At 31.2% G+C, this 26,004-nt stretch overlaps 1 protein-coding gene across 4 annotated transcripts in view; it reads left to right on the top strand.

Moving 5' to 3' along the window:
* The window catches only part of LOC130901822 (uncharacterized), a 66,583-nt gene extending 40,579 nt beyond the window's left edge, over positions 1-26,004 (top strand). For 3 of the 4 annotated variants that reach the window (XM_057813435.1, XM_057813436.1, XM_057813438.1), the window contains exons 2-7: positions 8,720-8,954; positions 12,898-13,123; positions 14,581-14,744; positions 17,843-17,975; positions 22,603-22,722; positions 25,763-26,004. In XM_057813435.1, the coding sequence (XP_057669418.1) occupies positions 8,727-8,954; positions 12,898-13,123; positions 14,581-14,744; positions 17,843-17,975; positions 22,603-22,722; positions 25,763-25,848 (957 nt within the window). In that variant the 5' untranslated portion in view covers positions 8,720-8,726 and the 3' untranslated portion in view covers positions 25,849-26,004. The remainder of the gene's footprint in view (positions 1-8,719; positions 8,955-12,897; positions 13,124-14,580; positions 14,745-17,842; positions 17,976-22,602; positions 22,723-25,762) is intronic. The other variant, XM_057813437.1, reaches the window with a different exon arrangement.

Raw genomic sequence — 26,004 nt, 5'->3', positions numbered from 1 at the left:
AAATAATATTTTTGAGAAGCTGTACTAGTCACAAGCACCGATTTCAGATTCTTTTATCGATATGACGTCATGCATGCCCATAATTTTTGTAATCTTATCTGTGGTATTGTTTTTGTCTGAGGGTATGCATATATAAAGATATAAATTACTTGTAAAACGCTAGTAGAATTACCATATTTTTTACTTGCAAATAGTTTAGTTACTTTAAAAAAATTTACAAGCTGGGAGGGTTTATTGTTAACGATTAAATTTGTTGTAGTTTCATAAAAATCTCTTTCTCAAAATTTTATAAAGCTTTGTTTAAAAACAGTGATTTCTTCTATACTCAGGTGTGTTGTCTTCTGTTCACCTCAATGCGTATTGATTTTTTTATTAGTTCAGTTGTCATTCTGGCCCTTAACAAAGAAAACGATGTTTGTATGGCATGATATCCTGGCAAACTTCACTCATGCAATACTAAAAGTATTATCGATTTACTAATGGTCAAATATATACATTGAGTGTGATTACTAATCTAGGTTGGCAGGAAATATTTATTTGTTCTACAATATCTATAAAAAAATATGTTACGATAGAACTGACATGCAAACTTATGTAAATCCACCATATGAAAATCATTAATTTTGATTATAGAATATTGAAGAGCTACATACATACATCTTTGAAAAAAGTCATTTTAAATACTTTTCTGTCAGACAGCCTGCTAAAAAGTGAAAGTAGTAGAAACCTTAATGCCTTTAAATAAAGATGGAATCTTAGATTGCTGGATCTTTTCAAAACAATGATATATCCAAGGTAATCCGAAGACATATCCAGCCAGCGCTACCATTTGGTGCACAAGTATACATGCGACTATCAATCGCTTGGTAGATGTATCCTCACTTCCAATTTAGAATCTCAAACAAGTATTTCAATCCGTAGGTTATCAAATTTCGTTGAAATCGGAAATGAGAATGGCAATAGAACATCTGCTGGATAATTATCAATATCAAATAGCAGCACTGGCATATGTCGACTTTAGTTCCTTGCGGATGTAAACTATTAGACGTAATTTAATAATCGTCAATGAGGAGAAGAATTGTTCTGGCATATCAAATCTTCGAATTAGTTGAATAGTTTTTGTAATATTTAGAAACATTCTGAACATAAAGCGCTTAGAACTTTGAGGAATCAGGAACAAGAGGAATCAAACAAGAAAAACGTCATCTATACATAAGTCATATGAGAAGTTATTGTGTATGATTGTGGATCATGGATTTAACCGTAAAAGCTAAGAAATGTCTTTAAATAGTTGAAAAGCATCCTATGAAAAATTGACGGACCTTTTATAGACACGAAAACAAAAAGAAATTTAATATCTATAAGAAGAAAAGATATTTCTGCAGTGCATTGGGTTGACTATTTAAGACGACAGACAAATGAGAGAATATAAAAAAAGCGTGAGACAAAGCTTCAACTGGGAAAAGATTAGTGGAAGGACTTTCATGACAGAAAACATTAAAAAATAATACGAAGCTGAGCATCGTAAATATGTTTTAATATTTCATTTCGTTTTATTTTACTCCGCCAAACTTCTTCTCGGTGTAATTGAAATAGTTGGACACACCACCAGTTAATACCTCTACATCACAAGTCGAAACTTAAGTGCCTCTCTTGGGATTCAAAATACTCTGAGTATGATGGGTTACCAACCAATTGATAAAAATATATTAATCTAGTCTTTGAGTTCAAATCGGTGTCAAATTATTTGGATTGGTTCATTCAGTCCGGAATGATATCTAGATCATTCTGCGTAAAAAATTTAGCTCATAAAAAATTTCGTTAGAAACAATAAAACACCTTTAGAAAGTGTTTTGTTATAGCTCCTGTTGTATGAATATGTTTTGGTTAAGATAAAGATTGAGGCAACGAAGATGATGGTGGTATTATGGTCTAAAATCAAAAAACAAGATTTAAGAATTATTAATACATATTTTTTGATAAATATCAACAAGGAGGTAGTCAAGGCGCTTAGCGTTACCAAAAGGTAACATCCTGTATTTCAAAGAGTTAGGAAAATGAAACAAAAAACTCGGAATTCAAATTTTCTTGAGGTGATAATTTGAAAAAGTACAAAAAACCAACTATTTTAAAAAAAAAGACAACAGGCGTTAATGGGTTGATTTAAAATTATAAACAATTGACGTACAGTTCTGGAAATCAAAACTATTTTTCTCCTCTTCAAGAATCTTTTTTTAAAAATTCAAAAATTATCTATACTATAAACGATAAACCAAACAATTTTGAAATTTTTTATGGGCTTATTAACTTTTCTCGCAAAATGATCTAGCCATTAGTCCGGATCCAATGAGCTAACTTTATAGTTTTAGTAATCGATTAACACCGATTTGAACTTGAGGACTAGATTATACAGATCGCGAATAAACTCTAGAATAAATTCATTATTTTTCAAGCAATTTATTTCTTACAAAAATCCTGAAATAGATCGTTTAATAAAATAAAGCTGTTGGAGTTCATTATTTTAGATAACTCAATAAAATTGAGAAAAAATTTAGAAAAAATGTTCATGTGAAAATTATTCAAATCACAGGACGTCTAAATGCTCAAGAATACGTGAAAATTGTATGATACTGCTGAATACATTCTTGAAAGACCTTTAAAATGAGGTATTAAGACACATATTGCGATTCAACAATTTATTCACCGGCTCAAAACTGACTCACTGGCTCACTGTTCAAAAATCGACCTTTTTCAGAATTTTCATCTAGAATAAATTGTTGGCAAAAGAACGAATTTATTTCGCCGCGCTCTGTACACAGGGTGCTCCGGAACAAAACGGTCGGGAGTGAGTAGATGATGTGAAAATAATACTGTCACATAAAAAAACCCTTCGTAATTAATATAAAAAATCTTCTTAATAACATTACACTACGTTTCCCTGAATTTAATGCAATGGATTCGTTTTTTTGGGAATATCTTAAGAGCTTGATATATGCAACACCAGTAAATACAAGGAACGAAATGATCGATAGAATAAACTTCCATTGTGATGCTTTAAGGCAGAATCTTGGAATTCCCTTCCAAGCTCAAAGAAATATCCTACTTATACTCCAGAAGTGTGTAGAAGTGCAAGGTGCCCACTTCGAACATTTTTTTGTTTTCATTTGATAAGTTATGGGCTAACCAACTAAATTTTTCTACATTTCAATTTTTTCCTTATGTAAATAATACGATGTTCGACAGTATGCAGAAAAGTTACGGATTGTTAACCATTGGGCATGATCCACTCCTGTCCTTGAGATAGTAGTGTAGAATTATTTACTCCGTCAAACACATTCCATTAAAAATTGATAATGTTCAAATATTTAATTTAGAAAATATACTCAAATATAAGTTCCTATTTCGTAACTTTTAAGCGTATAACCCAGAAACGAATTTTTTATGCCGCGGCATTATTTTTTTGCATCAAGTCCTGGAACATCCTCTATAAACTAAAACTTTATTTTCATTGTGACTTATATGACCTTGCTTCTTTTTCTATTTCTAATATCAGGAATCTAGATTATACCATTAGGCCGTGCCCTTTTTTCTATTCCTCTGGCAGGTATTCACATCGAGCCCATATGAATAACGAAAGCTTTTATCTAATAGCTTTGAAGATTTACTATATATTCAGAAATGGGAATTTATGTGGTGTCTTAGAAAAAAAAACAGTATTAATAGGTATTAATATTAAGAAGAATGCACGCAACTGTTTTATGTAGTTTACATTTTGGGCATTTTCGTTTGTGTGATATTTTTTGCCAGATAGTATAAGTAATATTATCAACTGGGTGAATTTGAATACGAACAATTATTTTTTGTCAGCAACCGATTTAGAATAAAGTCTCATTTATTGATACGGTCACCAAGTGGCAGGGGCAGAAGGATCAAAATCAATTCCATTAGAAACCGTTAATGCAATATCTAGTTTTAAATTGAATTAGTTAATCTACAGATTGAAATTTAAAAAAAATTATTCAGAAATAATAACAAGGAAAATATTTCAGTTATTCTTGCGAATTGTCAATTTTCTGATATTCGGAATTATCCAGAAGATAGATAGTTGGGTGATTCCGTTCTAACTGTGATATTCAATGTCCTGTATTGTTTTTTTGTACTAGTCATTAATTAATAATCAATTAATAAAAATTTTGTGTTAATTGAATAATTCTTAAGATATTTAAACATTATTTTTATACAATATAACTTGCCACTTAAAGAAAACTTATACTACATCACTTGAATGTCAGTACCGTGTCATGTCCATTCCTAGAATTTACCGATAAATTATTAATTTTTTTTGTCGTAACAAATGATTTAAACTAATTACCTTATAAATTCTAATGTTTATGATCAAACTGAGGAAAATTGATGCACTTGTTGTTTAATATCTTAAGTTACCATGTCAGTACCGTGTCATGTCCATTCCTAGAATTTACCGATAAATTATTAATTTTTTTTGTCGTAACAAATGATTTAAACTAATTACCTTATAAATTCTAATGTTTATGATCAAACTGAGGAAAATTGATGCACTTGTTGTTTAATATCTTAAGTTACCGTGTCAGTACCGTGGATAAATGAGTCAGTACCGTGGAACTCAAAATCCGACATTTGTGTCTTGCTCGTGATACTTTGAAGTTGTAGTAAATTCCTCTTAGAGTTTTATTTTTACAGTAAAATAGATGAATAATATGCATAAAAAAGTTAGAAAAGTTAAATTTTAAAATCTTGAAATTTTGAATACAAAAAATCACAGTTAGAACGGAATCACCCAGTTAGCGTAAAGTCCGCCTTCTCCTAGACAAATTAGTTAGAATTTACAAACAGTATACATTCCTGGTCATATGTATTACATCGATAAATCTATATCACTTCAGGTTCATTTAGTGATAATCTATACCATAAAAAGCATATAAATCAATTTTAATAGTATTTCTGTATAAACAACACATGTGTTTATGTCACGTGAAGAATGTAATAAAATATGTTCCGTTTAATTGAATTTAATTTATTGAAATGTGCATATTTAGGTAAAAATATTCATAAAGGTATTACTCAAAAAATATAACTGAGAAAAAGATTTCTGTTGTAGTTGGAAATATGGAACATTTCTAATAATGTAACTTGTCCAATCCAATTCAAACCATTTCAGACAAATTAATTACAGTTTACACACAGTATACACTCCCGGTGGTACCTCCCGAATCGATAAATTTATAATCCTTTTTCAGGATCGTTTGCTGATGATATATACTATGTAAAGCGAATAAATCATCTAAATGATATTTCCATGTAAATAAAATGTTTGTTTATGTGTTTATCAATGTCGCGGAAAGTATGTCATACAATATTTTCCAATTATTTATTTCAATTCAATTTATTGTTTCCATAATAGTTATTGGTAGATTACAATTATGGAGTATTGGAGAAGAAAATTATATTCCCTATAGCTCTTATATAGTGTTACTACATTCAGGGCTAATAGTTCTGATTATTAGATTTTTATCTATTCTTTCATACATGCATAAAAATTTTCAACTCTGTTTATAAACACGTTATTTGTAATTGTAATGTAATAAGGTCCTTGTCGATCTCAAGAGAAAATTACGTAAATTACTTGAAATTAAAGTAAAACTTAAAATCTAGTAATAAGTTTCCCTATTGACATTTAGAAATAATTTCGCCAATTCTTGCTTAAAAAAACGTTTTCCCAGAAGGCAATAATAACGGAATTGAATTCCTAATAATTTACATTCCCATTGCTCGGCTCAATATCTTGCAAGAAAGGATTTCTTTGTTTTTTATTTCACTTTTTTTAACTAACTTTAACAAACAATACAAATCTGATGCATCTACATATTTCAAATAAATTATTCAAAATCGATTATTAGACTCTTTATGTGACGCAATTAATGTACAGCCGCTATGAATAAATTTGATGCTTATAAAAGGGATAAGATTGCGTTATACTCTGTATCAAAAGATATCCTCCTTGTAACACGCCATGGCGTTTTTGGATATTCCTTTGTTCATTTACTGTGGCACGGTAGTTACTTCTAATTTATTTATTCTCCAGTTTCGTTGCTAAATCGTTCTCTACCTATCTACACTCAAGTATTTAAATCAAAGAAAATGTTAGTAAATTTATGGTGATATTATTCTTTATAGTCGCTGGTAAGTTTTTCAAATATCTTTTTAACTTTACTTTTTTATTATAGTGCCCACAAAAAAATTCCAGTTATCTTGATTAATTTTCTTTTGTTTCAAGCAAATTGAAAAGATATTTGGAAAAGTTACCAACGAATATAAAGAATAATATCACCACAAATGTACTCAAATTTAGTTTGATTTGAATACTTGAGTGTTGATAGGTAGAGGACGATTTAGTAAGGAAACTGGAGTTTGATTGAATTTTTCGAATGGAGTGGGAGGCCGATAACAAATTAACTTCTTCCAAACGTGCCACAATACGTGAACAAACAAATATTCAAAATGTTTGAGGAAAAACGTAACAAGCCGAATGGAATGCTACAACCTCAAAGCTAACTTCGTTGAAAAAATAAATTTTATTCAGTGTTTCACTAATAAATATCAAAAATAATTGGTGTTATTTGTATTTGAGTTTGGCGCCGCTGATAAAGTAGCACAAATTTTCTATTAAAACTACTTAAAAGACACGATGACATAGTCACTGTGATATTCGTATACATTTTGCTGTAATCTATACTCCAAATAATCTAATATTAGTCATATCGTTATCAAGTCTTACGGTTTACGCTATTTAAATACCGGTATATAACACGTTATAAAATGTGTATATATAATCATTTAGAATATAAACAATATTAAGTAATATTTCAAGGTTTTTCGTACTCCTTAACAGATAACAGGTGATTTTAAAATCAAAATTCACTCTTTTTACTAATATGTATAGGTAACGGGCTAAATTCAAATATACTGGTTTGTGAACTCTAGTGCAGACCAGGATCCATACTTTTGGCTACATGTTGCCAAAATTGTTAATAACATTTATCCCAATAACTCGCAAAAGTTGACGGTTATCACGGTAACATCGAGCGGTTTGGTATCAAACAGATTTGTTGACTATTGCTTGTATCCCATTCAAAATGCTCAGTCTGTTCGCCGAATCACATGTTAGCAACATCCACTTACTTATATAAGAAAGATTATTATTTTCATATGTAATTCATATCAGAATATGAATAAACAAATTATCATCGTTTAAAAGTAACTCAAACATCAAGTCATCGCCATAATATGTTCCGTGTTTCAAAAAATCTCTTTGCCATCACTTTCTCTTCTCATCTTTTACAGCCATAACTATGAATGCGGCACAGGCTGCATCAGCAACAGTCTCCTCAATTTTTTGAACAAATCTTATCTTGGTGTGGTTGTCCAAAATTGTTCACAACATGTATCCAGATACAAGTTGAGATATCAACAAATATCCAACGTTGGTAACATGTTCTAGCCGTTAGAGACCTATTTGATCAGATAATATAAACATAACGTGTAGTTATTTAGCAAAAAATTAATTTGAGGATATATCTTTTTCCGTATTCCGAAACAAATTGTTCAAATGATTGACTAAAAGATTGGACACCTATATCTTCGTTGCCAGCAACTGTAGAAAAAACAGCAGATATTTTTTTGAAATAGAGCTACTAAAATGTTAAGAAATGAATTAAATGCTTCATTTGAAACCAAATGAAAATCAAACAAATTTGTTCGAGCTATTTATAGAAGAGGTTATGTAAGCCTTCAAAATCTCCCATTCAAAAGACTGACGATTAAGATGCAAATTCAAAGCAAATTTTGAAAATTTAAAGATACCATTTTGAAATACTCGAACGTGTCAAAATGTAAAAACGATCAAAATACTTTACGTGGAGTTATTCACCATTTTGTGAAGTCAATCCGTTTAGCACGTGACTTAATTGATAAAAAATGTATTACGTCTCAGGAAGATATACGTTTTTCAATGATGCTAATCATTTTCATACTTTTGAAGGAAATATTTGTTGAAATATCTTAATTATCCCTATCAAATTCTCATAGGTACTTATATAAAAACGTTTATTCTTTTATTGGAGATTATTTCAAACAATTTACTAAACCATGTCGAAAAACCTTGGAGAGATAAAGCTGTCTCTACTCGGGATCTTGTCGATCCATTTAGATTGGTAATCCTCATCTTTACTATCCTTGTTCTTCTTAGTTTTGGAGTTCTCAAGAGTTAGTCGTGATGCAGCACTACACTATAGATATGTACAACATAATCAGAATAAGAGTAGCCTTGATAAAATGAAGCATGGTCTTCAGCTGCAGTTTGGACTTTCTTTCGATGAATCCTCCCAGTACTCATATCTTATTTTGTCCACTACGTGGTTCTTCAGCAGCAGTACTTGGTCCAGGATGATTCCCAAGTATTTGGCCTTAGTATTCCAGGTGATATCTCCTCTGCGATGTTCACGTTGTCTTCTAAAACCGTCCTAGGAGCACATCTTTTATAAACGATTTATGCATGGTTTAAGTGCTTCACAGGATGCGAAGTACCTCTCAAATCAATTTATGTTTCAATATATAATTACAACAACTTGAGCATAGAGAAATTGAGATAACTTTTTAATAACTTCCAAAATTTTTGTTCCAGATAAAAAATGAATAAAGATGGGAACTTTGACGTAAAATATAACAAACAGTCTTATAATATATACGAATTTTTAAATAACCATCCAGGAGGTATTAATTATGTCAAACCTTATAAAGAAAAAGATGTTTCTAAACCTATGAGTCTTTATGACCACTCAAAAGCTGCCTATTACCTTTTAGAAGAATACAAAAAAGGAGGAAGGAGGAAAAGTCATGAATCAGAGGAAGACTTAGAAGTAAGTATGATATATGTATATAGTTCATTCTCCTGGTTTTCTACTTATCTATCTCCCTCTCTTTTTTCTTTCTCTCTAGTATTTTCTATTATATATTAGTGAGGGTTTGTGTCCACTAGTTAAGGTTCTCTGCACTCTCTTATTGATTTAAAAAAAAAACTTCATTACAACAAAGCACTTTTCATTCAAGCAAATTTTTCGCTACAACGGACAGATACAAGTCATTCAAATAAAGAAAAGTTTTTCTCAGGGTCATGGATCCAAAGTTAGTGAATTGTAAACTAAGGGAATGATTCAAATTTGACTTAGTTTTTGATTTTATGATTCACTGCATTTTATTAACATACCTCATTTCTTTATTTGTGCATCTATCCATTCTTATAATGATTTTGCCAGAAATTATGTCTTTATTGTTTTACACAACTCAGGTTTCAAATTAATGCGAAATATGAGTCTAGTTGCTGTTTTCATTTTACCTAGCACCGTCTTATTTCAATTATAAAACTATTATGTAATATAGACAACAGAAAGTAAACACATAATCAGCATGATACACAAAATACCGAGGAATTGACTAATGCATTCTACTTATATTTCAACATTTGGACATCAGAGCTCGTAAAAGCTTTTCCGGCCTCTGTCTTCCTTTTTCCGATTACGGTTTGATGAAACGGTCTACTCATGCTTTCGTTAATACTCCTCTACAACATTTTCGTTTGGTTTCATTGATACAAATATGAGTTAACCATCGATTTTATAGCTTTGAAAACGGGTTTCAGATTCTGGGTTATCCTAATTTGAAATTTACGAGACGCTGATTAATTGCCCTTAAAATAAAAATAAGAGTAAAAAAAACTGGTGGCTCTTTATATATATTTTGTTGCATTCAATCCAACGTTTGATCACAAATGAACAATTTGTATTTGCTTTGCTTCAGATTCTGGATTATCAGAAATATGAATGATGTCATTTGGCTATAAAAACGTAAAAATAAAAAAAATAAAATGGAATGCTTTTCTTACGTAATATTTTGTTCCATTGCATAAAATAAAAAATAAAATCCATATTTTATTCAACGACTTTAAAACTGACGCTTCAAATTTTAAATTTGTTTAGGGTTTCAGGCTGACGCTTCACACAGGATGCAAACGTCAATTGCAGTCATATGAAAAAAGAAGTAGGTTAAAATACGATCTGAAATAGATACAGTACCAAATGTAAAGAGCGTTAAGTGTTAAAGCTAAAAATCTCTTTTTTAACCTAAATCAGTTTGAATAATTACGTGTAGTACAAAAAATAATGTTAATTATAATTTATCGAAAGAAACCTTAAATCAAGAGAATTGCTGATCGAACTGATTGCTATTTATTTGTTTTGCTTTCTTGCTTTTGACGCTAGAGACTCTTTACATTTAACACTAGATCTCTTTCAGATAGCGTTCTATCTACTTAGTACCACGTACTGCAGTTAACGCTCGAATCCAGCGACAAACGTCAGCATGAACTTGTCCCTTATGAATAAGTTTTCGAACTAGGTAGTCAGAAAGGTGATGAAAGATTAAACAATTTCCCTGTTTCACGGGCGTTTCGATCATCAAGTTATCATCTTCAGAAAAGGTAAATTAAATCTTATTAACTTGACTTACCTCTTCATCTTCACGTGTTGTGACCGTTATCGATTGCTAGCTCCCATCATCGTACTTTAGCAAGTTGTGCCACACTACAAAAGTATTCTTATTTACGTCGATTTATAGTATTAACTATTTCTAATGTTGTTCATGTATATAACTCTATTTACCCAAATTATCTTTAAAATACAGCGATAATATCACATCGCACTGCTCAAACTAAACGTTTGAGCAGATTTTCTGAGAGCGTCCATGCATCTGCACCATATAATAGCACAATGGAGATAGAATACATCATTGTCTTACTCCTCCTCGTATTTCAACATCAGAAGAACTTTAGTGATCTAAACTAACGCTAGCGATCTCATGCTACTAGAGATTAAACTATAAGGCGTAAATCTTTAACATATATACATGACTTTTTCAGAATTTCTATCGCCTTATTATGTCTTACTAACGCTAACGTCGTGGTTCACATCTTTGAAGTAGTATTATAGTTGTAAAGAAAGCTTGACTTTCATATATTCATACTAAATTTTCCTACAAATGAACCTCCTCCCAAAACTTATAAATTAACTACAGAATTAGCTTCCCTATTTAAATTATTCTTAGATATAACAATCTGAGTACTTTCAAATACATCCAAATTTTATATTTAGGTACATTCTTCAATAATTCTACCTTAAATATATTTATTCCATAATTATGATTAACATCATGCTCGACAATACCCGATTTTTCTGTACGTCCATATTCCAAATGAGCTAGGTGCTCCTAAAACTGGACATTATAAGACCTCTTAGTTTGCCCAACATACTTCTTCTCACAATCATAACAGCTGATGTCGTAAGACCACCCTTTTCCAAATCTAGTATTCTATCTTTAATATTACCTGAAAATGTATTGTTGGATTTATATACAAATTTCCAACCCACTTTGTAAGAAATGTTTTCCAGTCCTTTTGTATAAACAGAATTGGAAGTTCCAAGAGCAGCCTTTCCCTGTTTTTCATTTTGAGTCTGGACAAAGGAATGTTTCACGGAAAGATTTTTTAATTCTATGACGGATGATTAAATTATCCACAATTTCCTTATAATATCCGTTAAGTACAGCCACATCCTTAATAAAAGCCCTTTCCTTATTGTATATTTCGATGTTAAGTAGAAAAGTAATCAAACGATATACCAAGAAATGGATACTACTATTCTTAATGAATAAGGTATCTAAACCTATTCAGCCAAATATTATATCAAAGGTTTTATAATAACCCAATAATTTTAATTATTCCTGAATAATTCTCCTTTTATTGAGATACACATTGTTTAATTTTTTCTCCTTACAAATTCAAATAAAATACCCTAGTAGATTGTTGATGGTTCACTGGGAGGCGTTTATTTTAGACGATTTGTAAATTCATTTAATTAGCTAACCACCCGTTCTATAGCTCATTTTTAAGCATTTCAAACCCAAAATGAAGTTTTCTACTTTTTCCATTTCGAATTTTGCTATTTTTTCGAGACAATCTATTATGTCGTCACCCAGCATTGGACATAATTTTTCCCACAATGTAGGGCGCCAGCAGAGTAGATGCTCGATCATCTCTTCTTTTCTTTTACACTCTTAGCAATAATTGTCTATTTTCATTCCCCCTTTCTGAAGTTTTTTGCACACAGTACAATGTCCAGTGATTACTCCAATAGTTTTCTGGATTCAATATTTCGTGATCCTTATAATCTTTTTGGTACTTTCTTCATTGATTCTTAGCGAAATCGCTCTGGATATCAAGCGATAATTGACTCCTGTGTCAATAGCATTTTATATTCTATTCCCATGTCCCACCAACAAGTCTATCTGCCTTAAAGTTCCCTTACAATTTATAGTGTCCAAGTACCCAGAAGAGGCTTACTCCAGTGACCCTTTTGATTTTGTCGTTTTTGATGATATTTTAGATGTGTTATCAGTAACATATAATGGAACTAAATTATTTACAATGAAGTTTAACAGCAAAGATTGATACTGAGCACACTGTTTATAGTACCACTACTCCAACACTCACAATTACACTGGCTGACGCGCGTTTCGATAACAGTTTACTTCAGTCTCTGAAGACGATAACTTGGTTATCGAAACGCGCATCAGACAGTGTAATTGTGACTGTTGGTGTAGTGGTGGTGTGAACGGTGTTTGATGAATATCACCAACGGTTCCAGAAATTCCAACTTCCAGCAAAGATTTAACACAAATGTATTATTATAAATTTATATTTTCACTAAATAATGTACCTTAATTTTAACTAAAAAATATCTTTTGTTTTAGAGGTTAGTTAATTGGGACAAGCCAATGTTTAGTCAAGTTGGAAAATTAGGTACAAAATATTATGAATGGGTGACGTCACCGGTCGATAGACATCTACAATTATTCGGCAATCCAATTTTGGAATATATGACCATAACTCCTTGGTATATAGTACCTATAGTTTGGGTACCTATCTGTATATATTTGACTATAAAAGGAGCAGAGCATTACACACTCATTACTAATGGTATGTATGAAAATTCGAAAACTACTTAAAAAAGCATTTCACAATATCTTGATTGAGCTTGATTCTATAATTCTGTTCTACTAGTATTAGGTTCGGCTTACTCGCATTCACTCAAAAGTATCTTTCACTACAGCTCTCACATGCAATGGCATGAAAGATTCAATGATCAGTGGCGAAAAATTATTATTTTGTTTTGAGTTTATCGATAAGTCATTTTTTTACATTGAAGGCCACTGGTATATTTTGTTTGTACCGTTCGGTATACGACACCATGTTCTGTTGTTTTTATTTCTGCTTGATATTTACATATTTACAAAAGTTACTACTCAAGTTTTGAGATAGATAAATAAAAACAAATATTTCTAATTGGATATGGCTTTATTGTTTTTCATAATATCTCAATTAAGCTCAAAACATGTGATTTGAACACATCAACCGCTTCTTCAGGTATAGAAAAACGTTGACATCGTAATTAATTCTTGATCTGCCGGAATAAGAAGCAATCATGTTTTGACTGTTCAAAAACGTTTTTGTTTGAACTGATGTGTGAGAGTTCGCAGTGTAGTGGGGCAATTGGTTACCTTTATTTTCTAGAACATTTCTTGCAAAATTCTGGTGTTGTTCTAATGAAAAGGTGACAATATGTGCAGTTATTCCAAATAAACAGGCGACTATTTGCTTCAATGTACTTCGTGAGCGAACAACTTTTGTTAGATTTGAGTCGTCTCATACAGTCGTGTGCTGTTTAGTTTCGTTTAGGCGTCTTTTGAAGCACAGCGATTGAATTTTTTCAGCATTTCTTCGACCAACGCGCGTAGCGGCGAGTGCTGAAACTAACGAGTGCGAAATACACTTTCCAAAGAGTTGTGTACACTATTTTTTCTACGACCACATAAAAAATTCTTCAAAAAAACGTATAGTTTAAATAAAAAAGTCAATTAACCAATATCACACATGTTTTAAAAGGTATATAAACACCTGTGCTGAAAAGTTAAAAAATCGTATAAAATATTTTTTCACTCAACCACTTTATATATTACCCAGTAATAGTAATAACATTTAATTTTAACGTTTTAATTATCTTTCACACTAGTATGTATTTAAGCCCAAATCACAACAAACTTTCAATTTAAACTCAAAAAATAATCTTTTCTACTTCTTCAGTCTTCTCAAATTTGGCCTTTTACCTTTCGGCACCCAGACAGATTCATATTGTATTCGGGTATTCCCTCTATCGTTCGGGACTATATATAACATACGAAGAAGAAGCGTTTCAATACATGTATGTTTTATTTTTTTTTTTAGTACATGTGTGAAATAAGCTACTTTCTTAGGTAAAAATAAATGGGCAATCTATCATTTTCATAAGTGGTCATAGGAAACCCCTTTTTAGCACGATTTGTTTTTTTAAATCCTAAATTTGTTCACCATAACCTAACTTTGGTTATTTATTTTAGATACTAGTCCATACGTGCCAGTAGTATTAGCTTTTATACAGGGTGGCCTAATGTGGACCTTGATTGAATATAGTTTGCATAGATGGGTTTTTCATATAGAACCTTCTGGCCATTCCAAAGCTATGATATATTTTCATTTTACAATCCATGGACTGCATCATAAAGTGAGTAAACTATTTTAATCGAAGTCATTAATAATTCGTATGAAAAAAAAATCATACTAGAAAGCTTGGACAATCAAAACAAAAGACTTTATAATTCATTGATTTTCTTGTCAAGCTTTCCTATGTTCATAAAAGTATTGATTTACCATTACAGCAAATACAAACTTGTGTACGTATGATGTTCTGATTTGAAAAATATGAAATTAAGCTTAAAAATAATATAAAGCTGTTTAGTATAGTTTCATATTATTTGTTGAGGTGACAAAACTAAATATTCTAAAAACCCAAATGCTAATTACTTAAAATTTCTTCTCGATATATTTTCTAGTAACATCTATCATTTTATATAAATTATATACATGCGCCACTTGCCGAACAATGAGAACTATGGTAAATGTGACAAGTTTATACAAAAACGTGTAGAATATGGAAAGTAAGTCGCTTTGTTTTAAACGCTTCAATCTACCCACTTCAGTACCATGTAAAATGAAGTACCATGGAGCGGCTGCTATATTTTTTCAAAGCGCTGTAGAATCTCTAGATTCTAGTTACTGTCTAAACCCCATAGATGGATGCCATAGATCCACATAGGTTTTAATAAGATTTTGTAAATAAGAAACTGCCTATTATCCAGTACAATGTTACATTTTGAACCGAAACTCTTTTCTCTTAGTTCTATATGTTTCTTCCAAGTTAACCTTGTGTCCAGATGTATGCTTAGGTATTTGGTAGAGTCTGTTTCTTCTAGTTGTTTAGGAAGGCTGGTGGACATGTCTCTCGGCGTAATGTAAATCCCATACAAGTGAATTTTGTCTCATTTGCTTTTATTTTCCATCTTTGTAACCATTTTTCTATTGATTTGGAATTATCTTGTATATTTGAAGATGCCCCTTGAGGTCCAATTACGCTACCTTGTGGAACGCGAGTCTACTTTGAATATTTCCCAGCGAGTTTCTTGTTGTTTTACCAAGAACGATTCATTAGATACGATTTGATTTTTAGACAAGTTTTAGTTCTGTGGAAGATTTTTAACAGTTTGTAAAGGAGTCTTGGTTCTGTATTCATTTACATACCGAAAGTTGCGTTTTGAGTGTTCCATGTAGTGAAAGTGACAGTTCCCTACTGTAAAACACTTTCGGGACACTCTGGAGTAGACAACTTTAACTTCCTTAAATGTGATTCTAGCCACTTCAATGTTGACAGTTGACAGTTTCACTTCGATGATTTTGCATAACCTTAAATTTTTAATTTTCTGAAATTATTTGTTTTATCCGAAGTTTTGTCTAAATTATTGAATAACAATGAATGAAGATGAACAAGAAAACATCGGCGAGGAAGAATTACTCGAATCCACGCCACCTGATCTCACCGAAGAAAGCAATGTGGCCGTTCTTAATTCGTTGCAGGATAAATCTCATGCAAGGTACGAAAAACAGTACGAGCTCTTTATGGAGTTGTGTCACCAGGAAAAGGCGAAAACCCAACGGAAAATTCATCAATTACATTGCGGAAAGAAAATAAAAAATAGAGAATTATTGTAAATATTTTTTTATTGGACAACATAATCTACTTAATAATATTTGCAATGTCAATATTAATTTGTTAATTATTTGCAAAAAGTAATGTTGAGTCAGTGTAATTGAAAAAGTTTTGGGTCTTATGCGTCGTCTAAAATGTTATGTACGCCGCGGCTGAAAAACTACTTTGTTGGACTCGACTGTTGCTCACCTCGCTTCACTCGTCTCGCAATTTTCAGACTCGTCCAAAAAAGTAGCACTTTCAGTCCTTGGTATACAAATAACTATTATCCAATTTGGGGAAAAGTTGTCGGCAAAAAAACCAAAAGATCACATCGGACATTGTATGCTTGTTGAATTTTACAATGGTAATATTATTACTAAATACATATATGAGGTTTATATAACATTTGTAAATACCAAAGATGGTTCTCTAAGTTTCCATCTGGTAATTTTAATCTTCTTGACTCTTATCGATTAGAAATACCAACATTAAACAACGCCATATTAAGGGCATAAGTGGAAGCATATATTCATTTCAGGTAATCGAAGCATTCTTAAAAACTTTTGGTCAACGTCCAAGAAGCTTAGAAAATTAAGCTGATTAGGTCTTTGGTTCCTCCATAATAAATACAAAGAGAACAAAGCCATCGCCATCGCTTATCCTGGAGACGAAAAAGGATGATAATATGATAATTCAACTTGAAAAAGGTTGTTACTCTCTCCAAATGAAGCATCATGAAGGACTGCGAACCAACCAATTTACGCGATTTACGCAACCAATTTATTTTGAAGTGATACCTGAACCAACTGCATATCTTTATTGTGAACAATTGGATAGACTGAGGGACTGAGCCACTCTTTAATCGAAAACAAAACAGAAAAGGTGTCAATGTGCAACACGACAATGCAAGCCCTCATTGTGCAAGACAAACCTTGGAAAAAATCAAAAAACTAAAGCGAGAGGTATTGCATCAACAAAATACTCGCTCGATACGACACCGTAAAATTTCCAATTTATTCCTAACGCTAAACTTTTGATTTGAATTTTTTTTTTCAAAAAAAATTGATTTTTATCGATCCGGCTTTAAAAATTTGTGAATTAGATGACAAATTGCTATTTATAATGAAAGTGATTACATTATTTAGAACTATTCAAAAATTTATTGATGGGATTTCAATTCAAGAAAGGAACTTTATTTTTTGGCCTCCCTTTTCATTTATTTGTTAATTAATATTCTCGCAAATACCAATATAATTCATTAAAACTTGTTCCTGAATGATTTCCGTTGTTTTCAAGTTATATGATGAAGAATTCATGTAATTTTTACGATTCCGTACACTACACAAGGTCTTTACAAAGAAACATTATGGATAGTATAAAAAATACAATTGCTCTAATCAGAAAAGATAATGGTATATATCTAAAATACACTCATTTAGATTTCCTATAAAAAAATGAGATTTTCATTTAAAAGCGACCGCCACCTCCTCGAAATTACGTACAAATTATCTGGAGGTGTGTGAGATGAAACAAGAACTTCATAGATAATTTCTAGTTCTTCAAACCTTTCTTTTTAGGTACCATTCGATTCAAGAAGATTAGTTTTTCCGCCGTTTCCTGCCGCCATAATCGTATACATTTTATATAAATTCATTGGACTTTTTATTCCAGAATCTAAACACCTTTTAGTACTTTCGGGTGGAATAGCAGGTTAGTACTTCAGTTACTTTAAAATTGAATAAAAGTAGTACTAAATGATAAAACTAAAAAGAAGACGAGAAAAGGTTTATTTTTGTACACACATATTTATATTAGACTGTCCGATTCGTATATTCTCCATTATTGGACAGGAGTGCCAACTTTTAAAAGAAACAGCCTCGGGTCTAAAGTAGAGCTATCTTTGTTCCACCATGCAGTAATTGGCGAAATTAGATAAGGAAGTAGAGAAATAGTACGATGGAAGGATTACGATACGAGAAATTAGAATGAACATTAGATAAAGATAATTATACCTTAACTTTCTTTGTATCTGGGGCTAATATTGTAACACGAATATTGTTGATTGCTCAGTCTAGTATTTCTATGTCTATGTTTGTACATAACACTTAGTTTATCAAAGCTTGCGTTACATATGTACATAAGTACATAAAATTTGTAACACACTGTCACATATGCTGGTTTGATCTTAAAAACTCGCTTTCAAGTATTTCCCTAAAAAGCAATCCGTAAGACTGCAAATAGCACTGAGTTACTCACGCACAGGTTTTGCTTTGAGGCTTGTTGAAATCAGATGTCTCTATTTGATAAATTGGCATGTAAAAAGCTAAGAAACAAATTAGACAGTTACGATCCTAATTCTTCTTGCTATAATTCGAAAAAACGATTTACATTAAGAGTTTTGTCGGTTAATAATATTTGCCTTATAACTTGATTTCCGACAATTCCTTTCCAAACATATACTTTTTGTAGGTTTTCACTTAAAGATAGTGCATTATCATGTCTAGTCTATAATTGTTCACAAATCTACATTCATCTATCATATTATAATTCCTGGACTTAGTGTGAGGATACAGCATTTGTTTTATTTCAATGCTCTTGGTCCATAGATGGTATGGTGTCCAGTGAGTGTACCAATAACTCTTTTTAGCTCATCTTTACCTAATTAAAAGACCTTTTGAGACCAGTTGGTAGAATAAGAAAAAATATCTTCGGTTGTTCCAGACCTGGGACATTACACCATGTTTCTGATTTCTTGTTTTCCCATTTTTTTATAACCATGACTTGATGAGAAACTTTTTGAAAAACCTAGAAAATGTTGTGGTCCTATGAAAGGAACTGTTCCACCTTTCTTCACCAGGTAATCAGCTTGTTCATTCCCGGTGGAGCAATAGAGTAAGTTTGTTGTTTGCTCCCAGTGAGTTCAAAAAGTTTGTATATACCCATACTAGCGTGAACTCAATTTTATTATAGTAAGTACTGGTGAAAAATAAATATCTTTGCATTGCGGTAGTTGTTGTTGTTTTCTGCGCATGTACGAATAGTGTAAGTTTCCGACTGGTAAGTAAAAGAAAAGATAGAGATCTTGACCATATTCTATTTTCAGATTCGTGCGTAATTTAATGTACTTTTGCGGTACTAATAAAACACCTCTATTATTAAAAAATCGTGTTCGTGAAGCACAATTTTTTGATGCTGATTTTTTTCTGAATACGTGCAATCTAGCCTCGGACCTGGTGCATACTGGAAATTAGTCCAAGCGCTGGATGGAGTTGAGTTTGCAAAATGTGAAGACCGGCAACTATGCTCAAATTCTTTTACCTGAGACCCTAAATAATAGAAAATCACATGTTGCCGGCAGCTGTGCTGGTCCGTTTCCCTTTTCCCCTTCCCCTTCTTCCTGCTCGGCACGTTGCTGAGTCATAGCGCTTGGAGTAGTCAGTAGAAAAAAATTTGTAGCCCAGATTTTTGCGTATTTAAGTAATAATATTTAAGTTTTTTCGCAGTCGACTGTTTTATTAGTCTAATTTATTTAAATAAAAGCGCGGACAATGTCACTATAAGTGATAAATGTGAAGAAGCGAAAGATAAATGAATTGTCGTGTTTTATGATAACTTGTTCATCGGATGCAATCAAAAAATTTCAGCAAATTTGGACATTTGGTGATTTTGCAGAGGCATTTTTTAATAGAATTCATAATCTTTTTGTGCAGCCAAATGTAAAACGAGTAGACATTGTATTTGACAGATATGATGATATTTCAATAAAATACATGGAATCAATTTTACGGAGTAAAGGTCAAATGATGAAAAATTTTATCACTTCAAATGAGCACACCAAAATCCTAACGAATTGTAATAATTTCTTTTCGAGCACTGAAAATAAGTTACAGATAGTTCGATTTCTATGTAATGCTGCCCCTAGATATGCACAAATACCTAAATGAAAATTGCGGGTTATATATTTGTGGAGGATTTGATGATCCAAAAAAATGTTTCAAAATACAAGGTTCTTTATTTTTTGAAGTACCTGACCTGAATTCTAACCATTTATAAGCGGATTCAAGGATGTTTTGTAACATATTTCACGCAGTGAAAATCAAACTTGGCCATATCATAATCATTAGTGCTGATACAGATGTTCTCATTCTCGAAATTTACTTCTGGAACAAGCTTGCACGTCTAGGCTGTTTAGGTTTATGGCTCGACGGTTTCTATAAGAAGAAATTCATTTCAGGATGTTATTTGGCAGCAGAATCTCTTGGGGAAAATATTTGTGGTATTTTGCCAGCATTAAACGCTCTGAGTGTTTGCGATTCGACTAGCAGATTTGGCTCGAACAAATAATGCTTTAAAGGCTGCATTGTTGGATTTTGTACAAGAAGCTCTAAAGCATTTGGGAAATCCATACCTGAGTGTCGAACAGCTAAAAGAGCTGGAAAACATTTGCACCTATCTTTTTTCAAAAAACACTTAACAGCTGATGAACTTCGGAATAAGCTAATTTCCCAAAATATTGGTTTCGGCTTAAATTTATTAAAAGTTATTTGCACATCGGATGCTCTACATTTACATCTATTAAGAGCTTCAGCACAAACATATGTGACATTGCTGATCAAACTCAACTAAAGCCAATTGATTACACCTTCTTTGGCTATGAAAGGAAGGATAGTAATTTGTACCCACGACAAATGACCAAACAACCACTGCCGGAATTGTTGATTCAACCGTGTAAATGTGCAACCAATTGTAAAACAATGGCTTGCTCTTGTAAAAAATTACATATTTATTGTATTTCTTTATGCAAATGCATAAATAACGATTGTCAGAATAATAAAGATTGATAATTATCATTTTTTCATTTATAATATATGAGAATTTGATATTTTGGATTAAAAAATTTTTTTATCAAAAATATTTGTTTTTATTTTCAATTTTCCTGTTGTTTTTTCACTTGACTAGCTGTAAGTATCTTTAATCATAAAAATCAATTGGATATTCTCCCTAAAACAATCGTTATAATGATATCAAAGTATGTGTTCAGTCCATTTACTAGATGTCTAAGGGGGTGGGATGTAAAAAAAAATTGACCAATATGGCTCCTTGGCAACATCCAGAATCATAATCTGCATGCGTTTCTGAGTTGAAAACCATACACCGAATGCGGTCCTCACATTTTGCACACTCAACTCCATCCAGCGTCCGGTCTAAATAGTTATCGACCAATCCGTGAATTAAAAAAATAGTATTTGAATTCACTCCTAATTACAAACTCAAATTGTTTTATCCAATAGCAATTGGCAATATGAAAAAACTGAAAGCTTTTGCCGGTCCCTGATGTTCATTTTCCGGTATTGATCGACAAAATGTTGTTTTCAGGGTGAAAATTTATACAGAATGCGTATATTTTAAGGACCATTAAACTTTCTGTTAATTTTTCGGTTTAAAATTTCTAATCGAATTTCCATTAATTTTTAATTAACTTATCAACTTGAAAATTTCTCATACTTCCTTATTTGTTATGACAATACAATATTCAATATTAAAATTGGTAAAATATTCGATAGTATCGCGGGAAATAATTAGTTTAGTTTTTATATGGAACAAAATGTTCTATTTTCAATTTTTGTTAATTTATAATGGTATTTTTAATTTAATTCATTGGATTTTACAAATTTCTTAACAATTTTTATCATGAGCCTTTTACCAAATAAAGGTTAAACTGTAAAATAGCTTCAATAACTCAATGGTTCATAAACGTAGTTTAGAATTCTATGATTGTTATGGACGTGAATAAAAAAGAAAATATTCTTAAAAAATGGTAAATTTTTAATATAAAACTACCATTATTCTTATAAAACTTATAATGATAAAAAATAAGCAAGAAATGTTTTTGACTATACTAAAATACTGATAACAAATTTAAAAAGTATACTCCCTGTATATCTATATCAAACACCCACGTGGCTGTACTATGTTCATTTACTATTTAAATATTTTTTCAAATCTTTCAACCAGTTTTTCATTATTTCAACTTTTTCACGTTGTAAGTTAGTATTTATAACAATGAATTTTAACTTAACTCAATAGAAGTTTTTCCAGCTAATTATTAGAAAGTTAATAATTCCTATATGACTAACTTAAATGTTAAATTCGTATACAATAATGTTTACAATAGATTTTTTCAACTTTGTCATCATCAGCATCTATGATTTGAATAATTCTCGATTTAAGAAAAACAATTTTTTTAATGGTGAATATAAATAATTTTTATGAAAATATGTAATAATATCCCTTATTTAATTAAAAATATTGAAATTAAATAATATTTTTATTTTAGGATACGTAATTTATGATATGATCCATTTCTATCTTCACCATGGTTCACCACAAGAAAACAGTTATTTTTATCACTTAAAACGATATCACAATCAGCATCACTTTGCTCACCATGACAACGGTAAGTTCAAAATTTTTTGAAAATTCTGTTATAAAATCAATTTCTTTTATAATAATTCCTTATATCTAATTTATTTAAATCTTATACAAAGGGTGTTTCTATTTTCATATGCGAAAACTCTCACGCCTCAATTTAAACAATTCGTAACTTGGGAAGACTAGGCTCTAATTTTATAAAGAGTACGATTGTTTTGGTTTCTTTAAATCATTCTCTCTATTGCGTATTGTCAAGACATTACTAGAAACAAAAGCATCCGTGGCAGCAAGGAAAATTTGTGAAATTAAAGGGGAAGACACAGTTAATGAACGAACAGCACAGTGTTGGTTTAATCATTTCAATAGTTAAGATTGGAGGCGTGGAATATTGATGTTTCAAGAGAAGGATTAGAAAGTCAACCTAGTATCAGCACTCGTCGATTATCGGACTGCCTAGGACCTTCTAAGGATATTATACATTATTTTTGCCTCCAGTAGGAAGAATCTGAATGTTTTCGACAAATTAATTTATCATAATTTTGGGACTAAATAGAAGTGACTATTCATATGATCCATAAAATTTCACGAATCACTTAACAACTGCGCGAAAAAAAATTATTCCTCTTTTATGGATCATCAATATTTTAGAAGATGGTCCCAGAAGTACCTGGCCCAACAAAGAAAACACAAGAATTTTGGAAAAAAGTAACAGAATAGAAAATAATCCGAGAGGGCTAAGGCAGGCGAGTAGAGTGTATGAGGTAGCAATTCAAATTTTAATTCAATCAATTTGGCCATTGCAATAACGGATGTGAGTGCTGGTGCGTTGTCTCGATGAAATAACACTTTCTTAACCAAATGCGACCGTTTTTGCTTGATTTCTTCGCTCAAACGTTGTAATAAGTTCGCATTCAACTCGCCGTTGATAGTTTTTCCTTTTTAAAGAGAGTCAATGAAAAATGTGAAGTGATGGACCGAAGTTTCATCCATGCTTATGAAACGGTACTAAAATTCAGCTATATTTCTGTAAAACATTGCCAAACACTCGATGGAAACATCTTCACGGCGCTGATTTTGTTCCATTGTGAGCAAATACGGCACCCATCTTGTGCATAGCTTTCTCATATCAAAATTTTCAGTCATATGCGATGAATCACACTTTTTAAAATGCCTACTAACTAGCTCGTGCACTTCATTTTGTCGACCACTGCCATGCTGGTCTTCGCAGGTTGTACGTCCTCGTTTAAAATCTGCTACTCAATATTTTACTATTGTTCAGCTTTTATATTGGTTGGGATAATGTCTTTTAAGTAAAGGTATTGTATCAGATAAGAATAATCAATTTTTTCTATTGATGGCTGCCAAACAAATACTAAACAACGTGGAATCTTTAAACTTGAAACATATGCTGTATACATTGTGTACTTTCTAATACAGTGGTATTTTACAAGCAACTACCGCCATCTCTAGCTCAGACCAGCTACTTCTGGGACTATCCTCTTATGTCTTAAAGCTTACATGATTTAATTAAGTATAGTATTTATTTTAAACATTTTCTATTTTCTCATAATACATACCAGGAATTAATTTTTTCTAAACATACTTTAAGCAATTAATTATTTTAGTGAGTAATTATACAATAAGAAATAATATACAAGGTGATCTAGAATAATTTACATTATTGTTGGCAATACGTCCAAAAGTAAAATATTGTATTTACGTTACAAATTCATCTTGATGTCGGTTCTCTTCTGATTGAATTTTATTAAAAGAGATTTAAAATCAAGAGATTTTAGCCACAAAAATATATGAAAGGATCTAAGAAATTAAAGAAAGTTGTATTAGATTATATAAACTTATTTTGATATGGAAAATTAAGGACAAGCATTCATTAAATAAGGTGAATTGGGATAATTAATTTCATGTTACAAAAGTGTTTATCTAGTTTCATCACTTGGATTTCCCTCTTTTTAAAAGGTTTTATGTTAAGAGGTATTTCCAGATCTCGAATTTATATCGTTAGTTTCTATGATTTTTTCAATGGGTCTCTTTTCTGGCAATCTCTTCTCATACAATTTTTCATCACTTTCCCAGCGAGAAGAACTTAGCTTGTATTTTTCTATTGGTATATTTTCATCTTCGATTTCCCAAAGTTGATCGCCTTTTTCTCAGTTTCTACAATAGTTGTTAGTATCAAGTGCTTTGGTGACATTATTAGTTGCTGATTTAAAGAAAGTTTCATCTTCAGGTTCATTTTTTATCACTATATTGATTTGTTCCTTTTTTGTATTTGATCTTCACTGATTTTTTCACCTTTACTGTGTTCTGAATTACCATAAGAATCTTCTACTACAACTCTTTTTTGTTTTGGAGTTTTTTCTGGAGTAGCTTCCTTTTTGTTGGACTTTCTATTAATTGCTTCTTCCTGTTTTTTTATTTTCTTTTTAGGCTTTTTCTCAACATCTTCCATAGAAGATTGATTTAATGTACGAGTAAGTTGTTCACTCTTATTATATATTGGTTTGTCCTTATTTTTCAATTTAATTTCAGTTATATCTGTTTTCTCTTTTTAATTCTCTTTGATCTAGTTTTAGTTTTTTTTCTGTTTTTTTTTCTTGTTTTTATTTCCGTTATACGAATTGGTATCTTTTGAACTACTTGATCTTCTACTTCTAGATTTTCTTTTCTTCTTCTTTTTAGGAGTATCGTCTTCTGAGTGTTCATTTTCAAGTTTTCGTTTTCTCTTCTTCTTATATTTTATATCTAATTTAATTCGTTTGTTCATTTTTCCGTTCTTCTGATTTTTGGGTACTTTTTTGAATTTGTAGTAACGACAGATATATCTGGTATCAGAATACCAGTTTCGTCTTCTAAAACAGATTCATTTGCTACTGCAATTGATTCTAATCTATTTGTTTCCGGTGTAAATACAGGATAATTATTTACTTTAAATATCCTCGAAATTGATAGAACCAAAATATAAATCGGAGTCGTATCGTGTCTAGAAATGAATGTACATAATTGTAGATCCATCTTTCATGATTTTTTTTCTTTTTTTTTTTCAGGCTTCGGTATTAGCAGTACAATATGGGATAAAGTATTTGGAACCGCTATAAAATTGAGGCAATTAAGTATGGGTATTAAATGGTGAATGCCTACGTCAGAATATCAATTGCCTTGTGTGTTCGTTGTTTGTGTGATTTTCCTTAGGTAACTTATAAATAATATTTGATAAGAGTCCTATTATTTTTTGAAAAATCGTTTATAAACAATAAAGTCTATTATTTTTATTTTAAATAAAACAAAA

This window comes from Diorhabda carinulata, chromosome X, assembly GCF_026250575.1.
Source record: "Diorhabda carinulata isolate Delta chromosome X, icDioCari1.1, whole genome shotgun sequence".
Classification (NCBI taxonomy): domain Eukaryota; kingdom Metazoa; phylum Arthropoda; class Insecta; order Coleoptera; family Chrysomelidae; genus Diorhabda; species Diorhabda carinulata.
This window is presented reverse-complemented; position numbering and strand designations above follow the sequence as displayed.